The following is a 22,033-nucleotide window of genomic DNA, read 5'->3' on the forward strand; positions in this document are numbered from 1 at the left end:
CATTTGAACTTTCATGGTGACCTTGGGAGCTCAATAAGATAGGAGCTTATTACAGATGTTACCCTGAAGCCTCATTGTTTAGGGTCTCAAAGACAGTAAAGATCAGGACCGGATATGTGCTCCAGGACTCAGGACTGCCAATCTTTAGGTTTGACTAGAAACTAAAGTCAGTGAATGACCAAGAAGTGATTAAAAAAAAAAAAAAAAAGAGGAAGAACAGTGACTAAAGAGCTAGTCAGGGAGGATTGATGCTGACTGAGAGTAATGAATACCATGTTCATGGAGAGGATCTAGAGATGGCGGTACACAATAAATATACACGAAATGTTGAAACAGATTGGCTGATGTGTCTATACCAGAGGTGTGGACTTTTTAGAATCTGTTAGTCCATCTTTTTTGCATTAAGCAAAAAAGAAATCATTATTAATGATGAAAGGTATAATTACTCAAGCTATTCTTTTAATATAATTTATTTGGGGCTATACTGGACCTCCATCACTCCACAGGCTTTTCTCTAGTTGTGGTGAGCCAGGGCTACTGTCTAGTTGCAATGTGAGGGGGTTCTCGTTGCCGTGGCTTCTCTTGTTGCCTAGCATGGGCTCTAGGGTATGTGGACTTCAATAGCTGTGGCACCTGGGCTCAGTAGTTACGGCTCCTAGGCTCTAGAGAACAAGGTCAGTAGTTGCGGTGCACGGGCTTAGTTGCTCTGTGACATGTGGGATCTTCCCAGATCAGGAATCAAACCAGTGTCTCCTGCATTGGCAGGTGGATTCTTTACCAGTGAATCACCAGGGAAGCCCATCAGGCTAATTTCTTTCTTTTTTTTTTTTTTTTGCTGTTTTCTGTTTATTTGGGTTTTCCCCATGTTTTTACCTGGATAGTCAAGAAATCTCAAGCTTCACTGCAGGAGGAGGAGGAAGAACGTGAGGCTTCATTTTCATTAGGGTCATATGTACTTATTTTTGTTGATAGATAGTGGCTGGAAGCCATGCAAACCACAGTTGAGACTCCAAACTGTTCTCTAACGCAGCTGCTCAGGGACTGTGACTTCATGACAAAGCTTGTATCATTTGCATCCGATACTTGCAGAGTGATTCAAAGCCTCATGAGAGCCATTCCAAAAAAAAATAACCTTACATAGAATAACCTACTAGATATTAGTCAAAACATACAATAAATTGGGAATTATGCCAATCCATTTACATGGACTGGGTAATAAATACAAATCTCACTAAAGCAGAATCCTAAAAAATTCAATTGCAAAAAGTTTTTGGCATAGATACGAAATAGCCCATCAAATTGACATGGGACAGTTGCAGACTTTTATTACTATCTGTATTGTATTTCTTTTAGAAGGGACAATTAAAATGACATTCATTTTGAGACAGTTTATTATTGGCGTTTTCTGTGTAAATGCTTTTAGAATTACCAGTAGAAAATAAAATAAGCAGTAAAGAAAGGCTGAACATTTTGATTCACTTTGTATGTAAATAATGCAAACCTTTGAATAATTTGATCAAAAAGAAAGTATATTGGACTTCCCAGCTAGGCCAGTGGTTAAGACTCCATGCTTCCAATGCAGAGGATGTGGGTTTGATCCCTGGTCAAGGAAGTCAGATCCAACATGCTGTGTGGTGCAGCCAAAAAATAAATTTTAAAAAGTGATTTTTAAAAGAAGAAGGTATATTTTATTTGATAGGAAAATAAATGCTGTTTTATTCTTCTCAAAGTGGCTAAGCCATGTCTGGCTGAACTGTTGGTAACAGAACATTTGGAATAAAAGTCAGAGATTTAATAGGATTGGTCATTTAATTGTCGGTTGGAATCTTGCCAGTACTTTACACTATTGCATTATGACAGTACTTGAGGAAGTACACTGAAAATACTCTAGTCCACTATTATATAGTCATGATAACAATGATTAAGGTTATCAGGTAGCAAAGCTAGGTCTCACTTTGCCATCTATGTGAATTAGATAGTCGTCTTTGGGGGACATGAAGAATATTAAACACATCAAACTTTTAGTCTGAGATTGGACACTTGAGTCATACCCTCATTGAAGTTGCTTATTATTCAGAGGATTTGAACCTTACACTACAAGGTCAAGGAAATACAATTATGACTCCTGAAGAGGCAGTATTTAAAATTGATTTGGGATTTGCTATTTTCTCTGAATATAAAGAGGCATGCAGATCAGCATGTTTCAAAGGATTATGAATGTTTCATGATTCATATGGTGAACTGACAGATTTCCTTGAAAAGGTGTTATTTTTGGTGGACTGCTAAATTTCACCATCACCATCACTGCAAAGGACACACTGCCAGGCTCTTGCCCGGGTGGTGAGACTCAGGCACAGTTGGCCTTTGAGAAACCCTGTCCAAGCTTCTCTATCTGTAACCTTCTTTTCCATCGTGAACCTCAGTGTGACATCTACTCATCATTCTAGATTCAAGTGTACTTGCCTCTGGGACACTTTTGATTTTCTCTGTGTGTGGACCCCACTCCCCCCTGCCACCCCCATTTCATCTTATATGGAGAAGGAAATGGCAACCCACTCCAGTATTCTTGCCTGGAAAATTCCATGGATGGAGGAGCCTGGCGGGCTACAGTCCGTGGAGTCGTCTTATATAGACATCTTTTTATGGCATATACAGAGTGACATTTTTCATTTTCATTTTCAGATCTGTCTTCCCCTCTTTAAACAACATAAGGGCAAAAGACTCTCTTATTTTTATCCTCCTGTGCCAAGTCCAGTGGCTGTCTCAAATGTCTGCTATAGGAATGGAATGTTAAATTGGAGAATAGGCTCATATACAAAAGACAAATAAAAGTAGAGGGAGTATATAGTAAGGGGAGGATGTATAGGCAGTGAGTAGTATGGGAGTTTGGTGGGGATTGTTGACAGAAGAAAAGTATCAGGGGAAAGTTTCCAGAAAGGGTAGGGGGGAATATGGTGGGAAATAAAGAAGGAATGTGATGTAGACAAGAAGTGAAATGGGTAAGGGCATTTCAGACAGGAAAGAAAAATACAGAGGGACAAAGGAGCTTGTGATAAAGGTGGGTTAGATGACAAGTTACTACAGAGTGAAAGATTTTTGCCGTGGTGTTAGAAAAATGAAGATAATGCTGGTAAAAATATTTGTCCTTAAGGTGCAGTGACTTTGAAAGAAAAGATTTTTATAACACATAGGATTTTAACTGAAGGTGACGCTGTCACTGTAGGCACAGATTTTGAAGTCATTTATGTATACATAACTGATGTCTTAAGATTGGGTTAATATCCAATGCAGATAATTTGGAAGATGTATGAGTTATATGGGCTTCCTAGGTGGCATTAGTGGTAAAGAACCTGCCTGGCAATGCAGGAGAGGTAAGAGACATGGGATTGGGGAGATTCCCTGGAGGAGGGTATGGCAATCCACTCCAATATTCTTGCCTGGAGAATCCCATGGACAAAGGAGCCTGGTGGGCTCCAGTCCATGGGGTCACAAAGAGTTGGACACGACTGAAGCAACTTAGCACGCACACATGAGTTATATGGCGTTCAAATTGCTTATTGGCTTTTATAAACCTAGCGTTAAACTTATATTTGCTAATATCTCCCTAATCGGCAAGACCAATTACAGATAAAAGTAGAGTTTTGGATTCCATTCTAATGGCACATATGTTATTGTGCTGTACACAAAGATGGGATTAATATGTTAAAATAATGGAATGGATTATACCCAGGGTTTCGTCATCATTATAAACGGATTACATTCAGAGCCAAATCATTTAGATGATTTAGATGATGAGATTTGGCAAGTTTGAACTAATGAGATTTAGATGAGGTCTTTGGATTTTGAGTTGATGCTGTAATGGGAATGAGACCTTTTGGGACCTGGGAGGAAGTGAATGTGTTTTTCACATGTGAAGGATGCAAATTATAGGGGCCAGAAGGCAGGCTATTGTAGGTAAAATTTTGGTTTCTGTGAACTTTGCCATTTGGTGTCATGCTTGCCATTCAAATACAGGGTTGGGATTTGGACACTTGCAGCAAGTCAGCCAGCTGTCTGATGAGAAATGACTTGGAGAAAGAGCTATTCCTTAAAAAAGGATAACAAATGAACAAAATAGCAGAAGATGAGCGTTGACAGTGGGTTCCTTTGGAATGTCTTGGAATTTTATCAGAAAGAGTGTAAGGAAATAGTATTTCATTTGGGGATTTATCATCCCTTGAATTCATGTGAACATTCTCTGATGAAGATTCTTATTTAATCTATTTATGGTCTTCAACCTATATAACGTCCAGGAACAAACACAAAATTAAACCGTTCTTAGTCAGAGCCTTTGCTGTCTTTTGCCCTGAGTCCATTCTGCGGGTCATCTGTATGTATCTATATCTGTCTGTATGTGCGTGCTCACCTGTGTCTGACTCTTTGCAACCGCATGGACTATAGCCTCCCAGGCTCCTCTGGGAGGAAGGATTTCCCAGGCAAGAATGCTGCAGTGGACTGTCATTTCCTTCTCCAGGGGATCTTCCCAACCTCGGGATCAAACTGCATCTCCTGCATTGGCAAGAAGATTCTTTACCACCGAGCCACCTGGAAGCTGATAGATATACATATATATATATATATATACACACACATACATATATATACATACAATATTTACATATCTTCACTAAATCAAATGGTTTTTCGAGGCCTGTCACAAACAAGAGTGTAGATGGTAGTTAGGAGTTCTTGCAAACTGTGACAGCAAATTCTTCATTGATTTTTATCCAGATTCCCTATATTAAATTTGAGCTCATACATAGTTTATGGAAGCTGTGCTCCATGGAGGTCAAAGCAGACAATGGACCCTCTCCCTTCTCCCTTCTCTCTTTCTTCTGACGCTGCTCCTCTATTTTGAATAGAGTCCAGAGTGTCTCAGCTTTTAATGTGCATGGGAATCACCTGGAGAACTTGTTAAACCAGATTCCTAGACCAGACCCCAACCCCCAGACATTCTAATTCAGTAGGATTAGGGTGGAGCCTAATAATTTGCATGTCTCAGTTGATATTGCCACTGATGACAGTTTGGGGCTACATTTTGTATCCCTGGGCTATTGTGCCAACTGCCTATAACTGAGGGAAACACGATAATGAAGCTGTTGGTTCCTTGGGATGGGGAGGGACAGAGAGAACGTGGAGGAGCTAATCTAACTCACTACTTCTAATGAAGTCTGTAACAAAACCACCTTTTCCCTTTCACAGAAGCAAATCCAGAGAAATTCAACAGTCGTTTTCGAAATAAAATGTTCTATGCAGGGGTAAGTATACATTTCATTTTTTAATGATTACATGTGATTTATACTAATTTACTGATGGTAATAGAGATGCTAATATACTATGCTAATAATTACATACACATCACAGATGTTTACATGTGTGTCTATGTATGTGTGTGTGTGCTCAGTCATGTCCAACTCTTTGTGACCTCATGGACTGTAGCCCGCCAGACTCCTCTGTCCATGGGATTCTTCAGGCAAGAATACTGGAATAGGTTGCTATTTCCTTCTCCAGGGGAATATTCCCAACCCAGGGATCGAACCCAGGTCTCCTGCATGGCAGGCAGATTTTCTACCACTGTACCACCCGGCAAGCCCTATGTTTATATAGAGTTAATGCTTAATGTGTTGGTTGAAGAATAAAAGTAAGGGTATATTTCTTAAGTCGGTTGGCAGAGAGTTCATTATCTTTGAACTTTAAAGCCCGCATGCTGAGTGGGAATGATAGTCAAGAAGTGGTGTGAAAAGCAAACATCAAAGTCAAGCTAGAGAACTGGAAAATTAGGTAGACTGAAAGATGTATGGTAAGTCTTGGGTAAGAATGTAGTTTTCACAAGGGTATGTATCCTATGCATTGACATTTGGATGCAAAATTAAGAGACCATGGAGAGTTTTTTCATGGAAGCATAAATGAAATAAAGGGGCATTCTTCTTTTTACTTCTTCTCAGGGACATCCCTGGATGTGAATGGCTAGAAAGAAAAAAAAAAAAGAGGGCCTCCAAAATACTAATTTTTAAAGTGTGCTTAAGTTTATACCACTGGATAGAGGGGATTAAAGTAAAAAAGAGGCGAAACAAGACAGTCTCAGTGGAGAGTTAAAGATTTTATCAGCATCTACTGGATGAACAGGAAGGTCAGGAAAGGCTGTCAGATCTCCAAACTGACCCTTGAAATTACCTATATTTTCTCTCTCCTACTGCTATCTTAAATTTTATGATAAGTTACATTTTGAAAACAAAGAGAAAGATTTCAACTTGACAGCCTCTGCACTACTTTACTGTAGAGAATTCGTTTTATATTTTGTATTTTTGCATAACTCAGAATTCCTAGGACCTATCTATCACAGAAGCAGGGCTTTGGCATAACTGTGTAATGAAGCATTTTTTTTCTTTCTTTCCTTGTGGTATAGGCAGCTTTTTCTGATTTCCTACAGAGAAGCTCTAGAGATTTATCCAAACATGTTAAAGTTGTCGTAAGTATTGCACGTGTTGACTCATTTCGCTTTGAATGTAAATATCATGTCCCTAACGTAAACCCCAAATACCAGTATGTACTCAATCAGCGGGCTGCATAGAACTTGAACTGAATTGAGTGTGGTGTATTCAGCCAACATTTAGAAGCATTAAGTTATGTGTTGGGCACTGAACAGAGGATGAAGTTAAATAAGATGGATGGATTTTGCTCCTGAAAAAACTCATGGTTTGGTCATGCTGAAGGGCACCTAACTCATGGCAGAACATTAGAATAAATGTTGCTATTCGACTGTTTGTGTCATATGCTGGTGGCACAAAAGGAGAAATGCAAACTTCCCCTGGTGTAGTCAGGGAAGTCATCAAAGCAAGGATGTTGAGCTGGGTCTTGAAGTAGAAATAGATGTTCACCAAACAACTAGCTTTATTCCCAGGCTATCTGAAGAGTCTTCATTTTAGAAAAATACTTTGATTTTAGTATTTTGTGGTCACTTACTCTCTAGCCTGGTCAAGGTCCCTTACCACTTAGGAGTTTTTCTGGCTGCTGTTTACTTCTGAATCTCTATCTCAAGTTGGGGGATACTCATCTTGGAGGCAAGGGAGATGGGAAGTCATTTTTTTCTCTAAAAGATATATTTTAAAATAGCATATCATTAATTATTAAGAAAGATAAAGTGTTTCCTTGAAGTAAACAAGTTGAAAGAGGGAATGAGCATGACTGTTGCACATACCTGTATAAGTAAAGTGAAACATGAAACACAGAAAAATATACACATGAGGAAAAAGAAATGGGAATACAGCGATGCTTAGATTTATTGTGGAATGGATAAAGAATAGCATTTGTGACAGAAGGGGGTAGGATAAAATGTATACATGCAAATAGAGAAAAATATATGACCTTAAACTAATGGATTTATAGAGGAATACAGAGGAGCCTAAAATAAATATTCAATTTTCTTGACACCAATAAACCACATACAAGACACAAATCTCCTAAATCATTTGAAACAAAGACATTACTACTAACAGCCTTTGGCATCGCTTTCAGATGTTTCAGTTCTCATAAAATACTAATGAAAAGCTAGTATCCTTTAGTCGTAGCAACTCTTGAAAACTGGAATATTGCCTTTTTAAATCTAGATACGAGAAAGAGACATAGTCCATTCAACTGTGAAAATCTTAATTTTGATAAAACGATGGTTATTTAAGTAGCAGCAACCTTGCCTGAGACTTAACCTTTTTCTTCTGTGGGGGCCTGCAAATAGCCAAAAATAAACTTTCCTTCTTGTCCCAGTATTTTTTTGCATTATTGGGAACATTGTAGCACCTGCCTGGAGAGCCAGTGAGTGGAGGGCAGTGACTATATTGAATGGTGTTTACTGTCTAACTCAGCTGGGTGGAAATTAAACTCCGTGTGTCTCCACATCACTGGAGAGCTTTTCTCCCCCATCTGGCAGTCTTCCTGTTGAGAAATGTCTCAGGCATGGGTGGCCATAGAACAGGGATTAAAAAAAGCCTGCAGAGAGGCCAAAGTGGCAGCCGGAAACTTAAAAAAGGTTTGATATCAGCCAGTAGGTATAATATTCCAGGTGGATTGGTCTGTGTAATCATCTTTTATTTATGAAGAGAAAAAAAAAAAACAGTAGAAACTAAGTCTTAACAATTGGGATTCAGGTTTGTCTATATGACTAAAAGCACATGCATTTGAAACAACAATTACCATTGTGCTATGACAGAAATATACAAGGGTGTTTCTACAATTACATCACTGAGAGTGAGACTGAAAAGATGGGAAGTCAGAGCAAATAGATGTACACATAACAGCAGACTATCTTATCTTCGCCACGGGGTGAAGTCAGTGTTTCTGATGTAATAGTTAATAATCTAATCTCACAGAAATACAAAATATGTGCACAAGTACTATACACACACATACACACACACACACACACACCCAGAGGATAGTAACAAAAACCTGCATACATCCTTCTTTTGTTCTACTGCACATGTGTTCTTGTTTCAATTCATCCACACGGGAGCTTGTACACAGGAAGATTTTTTTGTTTGGAAATATTTTCCTTTGTGTGTTTGAAGTAGGGAGAAAGTTGAAAACTGCAGTCCTAAAGAGTTGTGAAGTTTAAATGCAATAATATATAGGAAAATTTTGTAAAATATTGTAAGGCGTGCATCTTCATAGAATTTGCTGAGTTTCTAGAATCACTATGTTTTTTTAGGTGGAGAAAGTAGAAAATTAAAAAAAAAATAATTCTGTTCTAAATAAAGTAATATATAAGTATAGGATTTTTGCTGTAATGCAACAGTGCTGTTTTGCATACTATTAAGATATCACATGCTGTGTTTTTTTTTTTTTTGAAAGTTTTAGTTGCTTACAACACTCAGTTTTGATCATTTAAGATGTCTACATTTTTTTCTTCACTGGTAGAGCCATCTATCAACTCAAGTCCTTCAATTGGGAGACCTTATGTGTGTTTAAGATTTTGAAAGTGTGAAAACACCTTCGATCAATGTCTAGAACTTCATTCCAATCTAAATAACATTTGAGAATACTTTGCTTATTTAGGATTATAAGATTTCCCAGAAACAGTTTTTGAGAATGTTCATGAAAACTAGTCTGTGTTAAGATCAGCTGGGAGGAGGAGAATGAAACAACTTTGATGGCTAGCAGAGTCATCGTAACCTGGATTGCAAGTCCCTCTGAAGAAAACTTCAGAAATTTGCAAGGATCCTGGGAATGCTTTAACCCTGTCTCCCAAGGAGAAGACGGGGGGTGGGGGTGGGGTACATTCTGTGATGAGGGTGTGAGGAGAGCAGATAAAAAGCAGGCTTTATACCTTTGACATCAAGAGGCCTAGAATCCTGACCAGAGTGCTCCTCTTTTGATGTTTGTCACCAGTGGGAAATGAGAAAGGGAAACGAAAAGCCTCTTCCTTGAGCAGTCAGAGGATGCTCTGGAGGAAAGCACTAACCAGTCAGGCAAAGTGAAAGTGCTGGTTGCTCAGTCATGTCTGACTCTACGACCCATGGACTGTAGCCCACCAGGCAGCTCTGTCCATGGAGATTGCCAGGCAAGAATACTGGAGTGGGTAGCCATTCCCCTCTCCAGAGGATCTTTCTGACCCAGGGCTTGAACCCAGGTCTCCTGCATTGCAGGCAGATTCTTTACCATCTGAGCCACCAGGGAAGCCCCAAGTGGATCAGGGAAACCACACACAAAGGTATTGAGGCCAAGCCAATCTGAGGCCCTTGAAACCCAAAGTCACATCCAGAACCAATGAAATGGTTCATCTCAGAAGACCAGTCGCAGTCTATAAGAGATTACACTGATAAGAGTAAATCACTAATGGAGATAATGCTAATTTATAATAGATAGTTAGAAAAAAAAACATGCAGGATATATTCCTTTCAAACTTCTTTCAAAATATTACATTGAACATTTTCAAAAGACAAATTATCTCAAAAAGCAAGGAAAATAAATGGTCATATGCATGACTATTTTTGAATCAGATGATGGTGGTAGAGATTACTATGGCCTCACCTTGAGGCTTTGTCCTTTTGTTAAGTGTTCATAAATCTTTTAAGGATTTACTGCATAGCACAGGGAACTATATTCAATATCTTGCAATCCCTGGTGGCTCAGTTGGTAAAGAGTCTGCCTGCAGTGCAGGAGACCCAGGTTCGATCCCTGGGTTAGGAAAATATCTCCTGGAGAAGAAAATGGCAACCCACTTCAGTATTCTTGCCTGGGAAATCCCATGGACAGAGGAGCCTAGTGGGCTACAGTCCATAGGGTCGCAAAAGTCAGACACGACTTAGCGACTAAACCTACTTACCTACCTAAATCTTTTAATTTTGATACTACAAGCCTAAGTATCTAATCACAGTCCAACGTTAAGAATAATGAGAGTTCCTTGGATTGTGAGACCAGAGAAAAACATTTTGGTCAAATGGCAGCTTTGTTTTTACATGAAGTCAAAGCAAAACCAAGCCCTGAACTCTGGAGCCGGGAAAGTTAGAATAAATTTTCAGTCACAGTAATGGCCATCGATGCCAGCAACAGACAAAGACAAGGGTGAGACTTTGGTACCTGTTCTTGTCGGCTAAGTTGGCTCGTAGACTTGCACCTGCTTCAAAACCCTTGCTTTTTCTGCTTTGATTGTTGCAGTGTGATGGGACCGATCTTACCCCAAAGATCCAGGAACTGAAGTTCCAGTGTATAGTATTTTTAAATATACCCAGGTAAGCCCTGTTCTTATTGTCTTCCTTGGTTTGATGTGAACTCTGTTTGACCTAAGGTTCTCTGCTCTCATGATGGAAAATTTCCAGGTACAAGCGGTGAAAAATAGTTACTTTAATGACTTACTAAGAGTCTCCAGGCCTGATCGTTTTCTCTCCTACTTGCTTTGTTTAATGTTCTCTATGGTATTTTTTCATGTATGTGGTATAGCATGCATGGTGTATACTTACCCATGCTTAAGAAGCCCAGGCAGCCCTCTGGACTAAGACATTTTAATGTAATTCCCAATTACGGACCCCTCCACCCTGTCACCCTCCCCAGGAATGATGGGCTTGCATAAATACGTGTTCTTAGTTTCCCAAAAGCTATTAGGAAACCTTCCAGCCTGATTTCAGCATGGAATTCATTCAAAATCGTTGCCAGATGATTGCTTTGAAAAAATAGGATCAATTAGAGCAGCATTTTCTAGCCAGAATGTCAGCTTTCTTTGGTGCTATTATATACCTCAGGAGAAAGGGGTATTTAAGATTAACTAGTCTCAAAATAAGCACATTTCTCAGTGGGCTTAAATTTAGATTCTAGGCTCCCAAGCCAAGATTTGAAAGGGATGGATCCCTGACTCTTTGTTATTTGCAAACCAGACAACTCAGACACAAAAATCCACAAGTAAGTTCTATTTAGACTGAATTTGGTTGAAATGAGAAGTGTATGTAAATCTATGTCTGGGAAAGCATAGTCTCCTGGTGACTTTTGGCCATGCTCAGTTTAGCCCCTTACAACCTATTCCAGAAGCATTTTCATCTTAGTCGTTGAAGTAGGGGACCTAGATTCTCAGGAAACATTGTTCGTTAGCTTGCTTTAATTTTCTTTTCTTCTCCTTATTCCTCTTCTTGCTCCTTCCCATCTCCCCTCTGGACTTTGTTTATTCTACTTTTCAGTGTCCCTGACTTCCCCTTCCCTTTCTGATCTCACATCTTTGTCTCATCCTTTTTTTACTCCTCTGTCTTCAGTTACTGTTCCCCCATCCTGGGGTACTCATTGTCTTAATTATGTATTTACTGCTGATGCTTACCCAGCTCGATTCTCTTTTCCGCTCTTACTGGCATGTATATGTCTCCCTCCAAGACCAAATTCTGACACCACCTATTGATAACTCATGGGATGTCATAGAAAGTAGGCCTGTGTGAATTATAGAGTAAGAAACACACACACTATTGATACTATGTATAAAATAGATAACTAATGAGAATCTACTGTACACCACAGGGGACTCTACTTAAAGCTCTGTGGTAACCTAAATGGGAAGAAAGTCTGAAAAAGAGGGGATTGCCGTTGTTGTTCATCACTCAGTCGTGTCTGACTCTTTGTGACCCCATGGACTGCAGCACACAGGCTTCCCTGTCCTTCACCATCTCCCAGAGCTTGCTCAAACTCATGTCCATTGACTCAGTGATGCCATCCAACCATCTCGTCCTCTGTGGTCCCCTTCTCCTCCTGCTTTCAATCTTTCCCAGCATCAGGGTCTTTTCTAATGAGTCGACTCTTCCCATCAGGTGGCCCAAGTATTGGAGCTTCAGCATCAGTCCTTTTAATGAGTATTCAGGATTGATTTTCCTTAGGATTGACTGGTTTGATCTCTTTGAAGTCCAAGGGGAAAAAAAGGGGATGGATATATACTATAGCTGATTCTCTTTGCTGTGCAGTAGAAACTAACACTACATTGTAAAACAACTATACTCCAATAAAAATTTAAAAATAAAAAGTTGATAATGAATTAGTAGAAAATTGGACACCATGGGATGCTTTTGTTGTCAAATTTTGACCCATTTTCATAAATTGATACTTGGAGTGGAAGGGGATAAACCCATTTTCTTTTCTATTGGGAGACATGAACCAAGAGTAGAAAGCCATTCTTTTGTGAAATCAACATCAGATCAAACTATAAATTATTACCTGATGATGATCACGAGAAGACTGGCACAAACTCTAATTCTAATTTTACTCTTCTCTTGCAGATATTGTGCTGGCACTATGCCCTGGGGGAACCCAGGAGATCACCATGACTTTGAACCTCAGCGTCATGATGATGGTTATATTGAAGTCATTGGGTTCACCATGGCATCTTTGGTGAGCAATACATCTGTTTTACTGAAGTAAACTGTGTTTTAGTCACAATGAGAGTTTATTCATTTTACAAGATTTTGGTATAATGTTATCTCCTGGCTTATCAACTTATAAGCTGTATGCAATGTAGAGTTGCTAGGGGAAGCCAAAAGCAAAAAGTCATTCTTTGTGTCACTAAAAAAAGTTGATGCGTATTTGTTTGAACTTCAAAGGTAAATGAATATTATGTTAGTTTTCCTGATATTTTCTATCAGAATGAAATGTAAAGTTTGTATGTTAATTACATACCATTATGCCACAAACATATCCCAACAATGATGTAGAAATCTTGCCATTTGATACTTTGTTGGTTCATGGAGGACTCAAGTTTAGATAAAAAAGAACATGGTTATTTGCATTCATCTCCATTTTACCCACTTAAGCATAAAATGGGCATCTACATTATCATAGAATATCTGAATATAGAAAGACTTCTCACGACATTAATGAATATTCACTTACCAGTTTTGAGATCACTTTGCATTTTAATTTTGGTTCCTGGCATTAGACATGTAAGTGTATAGAATAAGGTCAGTCGCAAGCAGGTTTTAGCCTCGTGTTTTAACTTATTATTGAATGATAAAGAAACTAATTGAAAATTTTGCATATCATTTTATCAGATATAGATCAGCCATACCATCAGTTTGTAAAGCAAATGAAAATAAAGCTTCTTAGCACTTAGTTCGTGCTGTTATAACCCAAGGCTAGAAAGTTGTATTTCTTGTTCTAAACAACCTAAAACAACTCTCTCTTTCATCCATCTCATGGATTTCAAGTGACTTTTCCTCCATCACCTTGAATTGGTGAGATTTAACAGAGTAAACTCTTGTGATTATGAAAAGAATGTCCATCTCCTGAGATGGTGATGTTGCTCATTACATTTGATGTGTCTAGAATGAAATGGTCATTAAGTGTAAAAGATTGGTCTGGGAATGATCTAATTTTCAAAATCATACATAGCTCATATGTAACTCTTGCTTTCCAAAGTCTTTATGTTAATTATAGATAAAGACTCAGCCAAGAGCAAATAAGAATAAGTCCAGTTAGGGTATGTACAAGGAAGAATGTTTGGAGGTGCCCGAGAAAGTCACAAACCTGGTCATGTGTTATTTTGCTCATTCATTTATTCATGAATCCAGTGAACATGTATTGAATTTTTTGCCATGAGAGTTTCCTAGTCCTGGCTGTGCTGTAGAAGGCGGTCAAGGAATGGCTAAAAGAAAATGATCCCTTACCTAGGCCTGCGAGGGCAGGGAGAATATGAGACACTTTCCCATTGCTCTCAAGATCACAAACTAAATCTTTACTGCAAAATTGAGTTCCTTTCCAAACCTCCATCCTTTACCACTGCCCTCTGTGCTTTCTAGCTTGTTGCCTCTCAAGTCAGCTATAGCACTGGACATCCTTTGCCTCTTTGTACCACAGGACCATTGCATATGCTGCCCATCTCCAATGTGCTTTACCTCTTCCTCTCGTGTAACTTTTCAGTCTATATCTGTGTTAGATTCTGTTTAGAAGTCTTTCTTTGGTTTGGGTTGTTTCTGCTTACAGTTATATAATGAAAGTCTGAACAAGAAGGGGAAGGCAGAGTGAAACTGGGTAATTAGAGGAGAATTCAATGGATGGACTCTTACGAGTAGTGCACTAGGTTTATGAGAAGCGACGATGGACGGTGGGGTATTCCTGAGCTGAAGATGCAAAGGCAAGGAAGCAGTCAGCTGTACCAGAAAAAGAAGGACATAGGAAGGACCACCTGGTAGGCATAGTGTTTGCTAAGTGAAAGCAGTCATCCTGTGCCAGCCTGTCAGAGAGGGAGCCGGAGACATCAGTACAGTTCTTGCTCTCCAGCCACTACACAGTCTAACTGGTTCAGTTTCACAGGGCAGGGAAGAGGGCAGGGAAGGGGTGGAGTGTCGGGTGGGAATGGCAGCTGACTGGTATCCATCAGTCTAGTGTATCGCCGGTCCACAGCAGAGAACCTGAGACTTGTAATTGGCAATAAGAAATGTGACAGATGAATGAATTTTGCCAGGTGAAGAAGGATGGGACTTGGCAGTCTTGAAAAAGGGAAATGTACAGACACTTGGTAGTCTGAGAGAGCATAGTCTTCTGTGCAGACTACAGTCAGTTTTATGTAGCTTAAAAAGAGGTGAAAAGCGAAAGTCATGCAGATGGTCCTGGAGAGGCAGGCAGGGGTGATATCATAAAGTGCACTAGAGAATTTACCTAGAAGTTTTGACTTTGGGCATCAGTAAAGTGTGTTTGCAAAATAAATATTTGTTACGGGGAAATTTCACTGGAGAAACTGACAGCATATTGAACTCTCATTCACTATCACCAAGTCTCATGCATGCGTGTGTGGAAAGTCGCTTCAGCTGGGTCCGCCTCTGCGACCATATGGACTGTAGCCCTCCAGGCTCCTCTGCCCATGGGATTCTCCAGGCAAGAATACTGGAGTGGGTTGCCGTGCCCTTCTCCAGGGTCTCTTCCCAACCCAGGGATTGAACCCATGTCTCTTATGTCTCCTGCATTGGCAGGTGTCGCTTAACCTATTATCAATTCATGCGCAATCTTATTTCTGTCTCCAACTATGGTCTCCTCTCTTACATTATTTTGAACTAAATCTAAGACATTATATAATTTTACCCATAAATATCTCTGAATATGTTTTTTAAAAAATAAGACTTCCTTTAATGAATACAATCATACCATCTCAAAAACAATAGCATCTTAATATTACTAAATATCTACTCAGTGCTCAGTTTCTAATTGTCTTGCAGATGTCATCTGTTTTCTCTTGCTCTGTTCATTTGCATCAGGATTCAAATAAAGTACATTCATGGTGATTAGTTGTTATGACTCTTAAGTCTTTGTAGCACCCATCTCTCTCTTTTCTTTTTTTTCATTTATCTATTAAAGAGACCAGGCTGTTTGTCCTGTGAAGTTTCCCTGAGTCTGAACTGTGCTGAAAATGTCCACAGAGTCTCAATAATGTGCTCTTCTCTTTTACTTGTTTTTGCTAAGTTGATAGTTGGATATAGATTCATCAGACACATATTTCTCCAAATCTCTTTTGTAAGCAGTGTTTTATTCTTCCAAAGGAGCATATGTAATGTCTGGTTCTCTCTCTCTCTCTCTCTCTCTCTCTCAATAATAGTCTTTGATGATCAATGTTAGGATCTAGGAATCATCAGGAATTGCACAGCAGTGATATTCTGACTCTCTTCTTCATTTGTTAACTGGGGTGTTTCTATAAGGAGAAGTTTTTCCTACACCTGCTGCTTGGTTGGGGCTTCCCTGGTGGCTCAGTGGTTAAGAATCTGCCTGTCAGTGCAGGAGACACAGATTTGATCCCTAATCTGGGATGATCTCACATGCCTCCCAACAGCTAAGCCATGTGCCCCAACTTTTGGGGTTTCCCAGGTGGCAGAGTGGTAAAGAATCCTCCCGCTAATAAAGGAGACACAAGAAATGTGAGTTCGATCCTTGGGTCGGGAAGATCCCCTGGAGTAGGAAAGGGCAACCTGCTCCAGTATTCTTGCCTGGAAAATTCCATGGACAGAAGAGTCTAGCAGTCTCCAGTTCATGGGGTCACAAGAGCTAGAGATGACTGAGCACACACTCTTTGATTACTTAGTTATACAGTTTGTTTCAGAGAAGCAGGACAAGCAAGTCTTTTATTCATATATTTTCAAAGTAATTTAGTTCATTAGTGTCCTTCAGTGACTGTGGGTTTAAACTGGCATCAGATTTGGGGGATTTCTCCCATCAAGGGTTGAAGTCTGTATAACCTCCCCTTGACTCTACGTGGGCTTACAAATACTTGGCGAATAGAGTACAGTGGAATCGATGCTATGTAACTTCTGAGGTTGGTCATTAAAGGCCATGCAGCACTGGGGAAATATGGTATGGATTGGTCTCTAATTAATAGGGATTTTGTAAATGCTAGGCAATATTTATTTAAAATATCCCGCTGCTTTCATTCGTTTAGTGTCACTCATAAATATTTATTGAATAGTTGTTGAAATCACAAATACTTATTGAACCCGTAAGTGACACTTGCTAGATAAAACAGGTACAAAATTAACCAATAGAAAAGCAGGATCCTCAGGGTGCCCACAGTCCAGTGTTGGGAGGGAGGTGAGGAAGGAAACGAGCAATCACAGACTGAGGTAATAAATTCTGGGGGAAAGGGATGTAGAATGAGGATAGAAAGAACCATGTTTACAGATTGGAGTCTTTTTGGGTGAGATTGCCAAGTGGCCACTCTCATAGAGGCATCAGTTTAAGAGAACATGGAAACCAGTGGTGATGCAGATGGTGAATGAAGGGCAGAAAGAGTTAGATATATTTTTTTAATTTGTTGTTTTAACTGTTATGGGGAGTTTGCAACTGATGGCATGAGACAGGATTGGATTAGTTGCTCAGAAAAGTTATCTGGATTTCAGTGTGAAAGTGATGAGAATCTACACTCCTGGGGACAGATGGAAAAATCAGGATGTTGGTACCAAAGTCCAGGTGAAGAGATGAGAGTATCTGAAAGCCTGAGTAAAGAAAGTGATGATGAAGACAGAAGGAGTTGATGAATGGATAGGAACTTATCTTGAGGGTGAGAAAGGGGTGGGTGGCCAGCATAGGTCATTAAAGGTGACAATATTATATGAGAAAGAAAATATAAAAGAAGGATAAAAGTGTCAAAAATGAACTCTGTTTCATGTAAGTCAAAATTGAAATCCCTGTGAGACATCTAAGAAGATATACAAATGTGCAGAGAACTCACTAGGTTGGGAGAGAGTGTTTAATATTCTATCTTTATCTTTATTTATCTTTCTATCTATCTCTCCCATCCTGTCATGAGTAGGTAAAGGAGAAAAAGAATAGATAGGAGTTGGTGTAGAGAACATGAAATTGTAAAATTATTAAATGTAGATTAAACTGCACAGTTTTGAACATCCCATGTAATTTAAATAACGTTACTTGAGCTCCAATACTTTGGCCACCTGATGTGAAGAGTCAACTCATTGGAAAAGACCCTGATGCTGAGAAAGATTGAGGATAGGAGGAGAAGGGGGTGGCAGAGGATGAGATGGTTAGGTGGCATCACCAACTCAGAGACACGAGTTTGAGCAAACTCCAGGAGATAGTGAAGGACAGGGAAGCCTGGCATGCAGTAGTCCATGGGGTTGCAAAGAGTCAGATACGACTTAGCCACTGAGCAACAAAAACAACAACTCAAAACTCATATACAACTTACTATTGATGCGTATGAGTATCAAATTGTTGTTGTTGTTACTATCCATATAACATGGGCTTCCCTGGTGGCTCAGATGGTAAAGAATCTGCCTGCAATTCTTTAGCAGGAGACCTGGGTTCAATCACTGGGTTGGGAAGATCCCTTGGGGAAGGGACTGGCAATTCACTCCAGTGTTCTTGCCCAGAGAATCTCATGGACAGAGGAGCCTGGAGGGCTACAGTCCATGGGGTCACAAAGAGTCAGACACAACTGAGGGACTAACACTTACGTACTTATCCATCGGGCAGACACCATGTATTTTTTTTTATTCAATAATTAAAGTGCTTTATTTTCAGTCCTTAAATTTTACATTCCTTGAAATTATATTGATCACACGTGTAATCAATATTATATGGATTACATTTCTGAGAATGTAAATTATTTGAAAACACACATCTGTGTAAGGTGATTATATAAAGAGAACAGTGTAGTTATTTGGGTAAAAGTATGTCTGTTTTTGTGTATATAAAATATTCAGAGTGATCCTTTAAGAGAAATCTGAAATAGAATTACTAGAATGGGAGAAAAGATTATTTCTTTTAGACTATTTATCTTATAATTGAACATTTCAAGACAGAAGTATTCAGTTCATTTTACTGGTTGAATTGCATTCCTATTAATTAAGATGATTCTTCATGGGTGCTTGGTAACCCAGTTACCTTTTTGGATTTCATTCAGACCATAATCAGACATTGTAAGGTGTATTTATTTCTAGATGGAGAAGCTCTATACAATCAGCAAAAATAAGGCTGGGAGCTGACTGTGGCTCAGATCATGAACTCCTTATTGCCAAATTCAGACTTAAACTGGAGAAAACCACTAGACAATTCAGACTTAAACTAGGGAAAACCACTAGACAATTCGGGTATGACCTAAATCAAATCCCTTACTATTATACAGTACTAATGCCAAATAGATTCAAGGGATTAGATCTGATAGACAGAGTGCCTGAAGAACTATGGACGGGGGTTTGTGACATTGTACAGGAGGCAGGGATCAAGACCATCCCCAATAAAAAGAAATGCAAAAAGGCAAAATGGTTGTCTGAGGAGGCCTTACAAATAGCTGTAAGAAGAAGAAAAGCGAAAGGCAAAGGAGAAAAGGAAAGATATACCCATTTGAATGCAGAGTTCCAAAGAATAGCAAGGAGAGATAAAGCTTTCCTCAGTGATCAGTGCAAAGAAATAGAGGAAAACAATAGAATGGGAAAGACTAGAGATCTCTTCAAGAAAATTAGAGATACCAAGGGAACATTTCATGCTAAGATGGGCACAATAAAGGACAGAAATGGTATGGACCTAACAGAAGCAGAAGAGATTAAGAAGAGGTGGCAAGAATACACAGAAGAACTATACAAAAAAGATCTTCATGACCCAGATAATCACGATGGTGTGATCACTCACTTAGAGCCATACATCCTGGAATGCGAAGTCAAGTGGGCCTTAGGAAGCATCACTACCAACAAAGCTAGTGGAGGTGATGGAATTCCAGTTGAGCTATTTCAAATCCTAAAAGCTCATGCTGTGAAAGTGCTACACTCAATATGCCAGCAAATTAGAAAAACTCAGCAGTGGCCACAGGACTGGAAAAGGTCAGTTTTCATTCCAATCCCAAAGAAAGGCAATGCCAAAGAATGCTCAAACTATTGCACAATTGCACTCATCTCACATACTAGCAAAGTAATGACCAAAATTCTCTGTTGAAGCCAGGCTTCAGCAATACATGCACTGTGAACTTCCAGACATTCAAGGTAGATTTAGAAAAGTCAGAGGAACCAGAGATCAAATTGCGAACATGCGCTGGATCATTGAAAAAGCAAGAGAGTTCCAGAAAAACATATACTTCTGGTTTATTGACTGTGCCAAAAAGTCTTTGACTGTATGGATCACAACAAACTGTGAAAAATTCTTCAAGAGATGGGAATGCCAGACCACCTGACCTTCCTCCTGAGAAATCTGTATGCAGGTGAGGAAGCAACAGTTAGAACTAGACATGGAACAACAGACTGGTTCCAAAGAGGAAGAGGAGTATGTCAAGGCTGTACATTGTCACCCTGCTTATTTAACTTATGTGCAGAGTACATCATGTGAAATATCAGGGTGGATGAAACACAAACTGGAATTAAGATTGCTGGGAGAAATATCAATAACCTCAGATATGCAGATGACACTGCTCTTAAGGCAGAAATGGAAGAAGAATGAAAGAGCTTCTTGATGAAAGGGAAAGAGGAGAGTGAAAAAGTTGGCTTAAAACTCAACATTCAGAAAACTAAGATCATGGCTTCCAGTCCCATCACTTCATGGCAAATAGATAGAGAAACAATGGAAACAGTGATAGACTATTTTGGGGGGCTCCAAGGGCTTCACTGGTGGCTCAGAGGATAAAGCGTCTGCCTGCAATGCAGGAGACCTGGGTTCAATCCCTGGGTTGGGAAGATCCCCTGGAGAAGGAAATGGCAACCCACTCCAGTATTCTTGCCTGGAGAATCCCATGGACAGAGGAGCCTGGTGGGCTACAGTCCACGGGATCGCAAAGAGTCTGACATGACTGAGCGATTTCACTTCATTTCAAAATCACTGCAGTTGGTGAATGCAGCCATGAAATTAAAAGACGCTTGCTTCTTGGAAGAAAAGTTATAACCAACCTAGACAGCATATTAAAAAGCAAAGACATTACTTTGCCAACAAAAGTCTGCCTAGTCAAAGCTATGGTTTTTCCAGTAGTCACGTATGGATATGAGATTTGGACTATAAAGAAAGCTGAGTGCCAAAGAATTGACGCTTTTGAACTGTGGTGTTGGAGAAGACTCTTGAGAGTGCCTTGGACTTCAAGGAGCTCCAACCAGTCCATCCTAAAGAAAATCAGTCCTGAATATTCATTGAAAGGACTGATGCTGAAGCTGAAACTCCAATACTTTGGCCACCTGATGCAAAGAAATAACTCATTTGAAAAGACCCTGATGCTGGGAAAGATTGAAGACGTGAGGAGAAGGGGACGACAGAGGATGAGATGGTTGGATGGCATCACCGAGTTGATGGACATGAGTTTGAGTAATCTCTGGGAGTTGGTGATAGATGGTGAAGCCTGGTGTGCTGCAGTCCATGGGGTCACAAAGAGTCAGACACAGCTGAGCAACTGAACTGAACAGACTGTATTCAGACATTGTAACATTTATTTATTTCTGTCACAATTTTCTGCCATTATAGCTGTGAAGGTTCTTTCATGTTGAGTCTGTTTGTAAGTAATCTAAAACTTTTCAAGACAGTTCAAAGCATTATTCAGATTGAGCAATTGGGAGCCTAATTTGCTACATGGTATGCAATCCAAAGATTTCAGTCTCCTGAACTTTAAAGAAAGCATAGACAGTTCTCTTTTTGTTAATCAAAATTAAAATATGTAGGCTCTTTTGTATTTATGAATTAGAAAAGCAAAAGGTAAGAAAGGTTACAAAGAGAAATTCCCAAGGTTGAAGTTATACACATACCAGATATTTTTTTTTAAGGAAAAAGGTAATATTAACATTTATTTTGGTAACATTTGTAAGTATAAGAGTTAAAAGTAAAAATATTTGTCATAATTACATGATGCATAATGAACTGTATTTATATTTTGAAGTATTTCCTTTCAGTTGCCTTATTTCCATGTTTTTAAGTATATATGGAATCATAAGTAAAATCCTACTCTTTCATTCTGTAAATATTTCTCAATTTATATAATAATTATTTCATCATGAAATGCTTCCTTTATGGAACTTTTAGGTTTCTGGATGTTTGGTGGTTTTAAAAACTCCTGTAATTAACATGATGTTCATAAATC

At 39.2% G+C, this 22,033-nt stretch overlaps 1 protein-coding gene across 20 annotated transcripts in view; it reads left to right on the top strand.

Annotated features, from left to right (window-relative positions):
• The window catches only part of DGKI (diacylglycerol kinase iota), a 512,936-nt gene that overhangs the window by 305,651 nt on the left and 185,252 nt on the right, over positions 1-22,033 (top strand). For all 20 annotated transcript variants that reach the window (XM_086395389.1, XM_086395393.1, XM_086395391.1 and 17 more), the window contains 4 exons: positions 5,242-5,297; positions 6,446-6,508; positions 10,690-10,763; positions 12,777-12,888. In XM_086395389.1, the coding sequence (XP_086251515.1) occupies positions 5,242-5,297; positions 6,446-6,508; positions 10,690-10,763; positions 12,777-12,888 (305 nt within the window). The remainder of the gene's footprint in view (positions 1-5,241; positions 5,298-6,445; positions 6,509-10,689; positions 10,764-12,776; positions 12,889-22,033) is intronic.

This window comes from Bos grunniens, chromosome 4 (genome assembly GCF_055505025.1).
Source record: "Bos grunniens cultivar Pamir isolate PY7600 chromosome 4, Bosgru_T2T1.0, whole genome shotgun sequence".
In the NCBI taxonomy this organism is placed as follows: domain Eukaryota; kingdom Metazoa; phylum Chordata; class Mammalia; order Artiodactyla; family Bovidae; genus Bos; species Bos grunniens.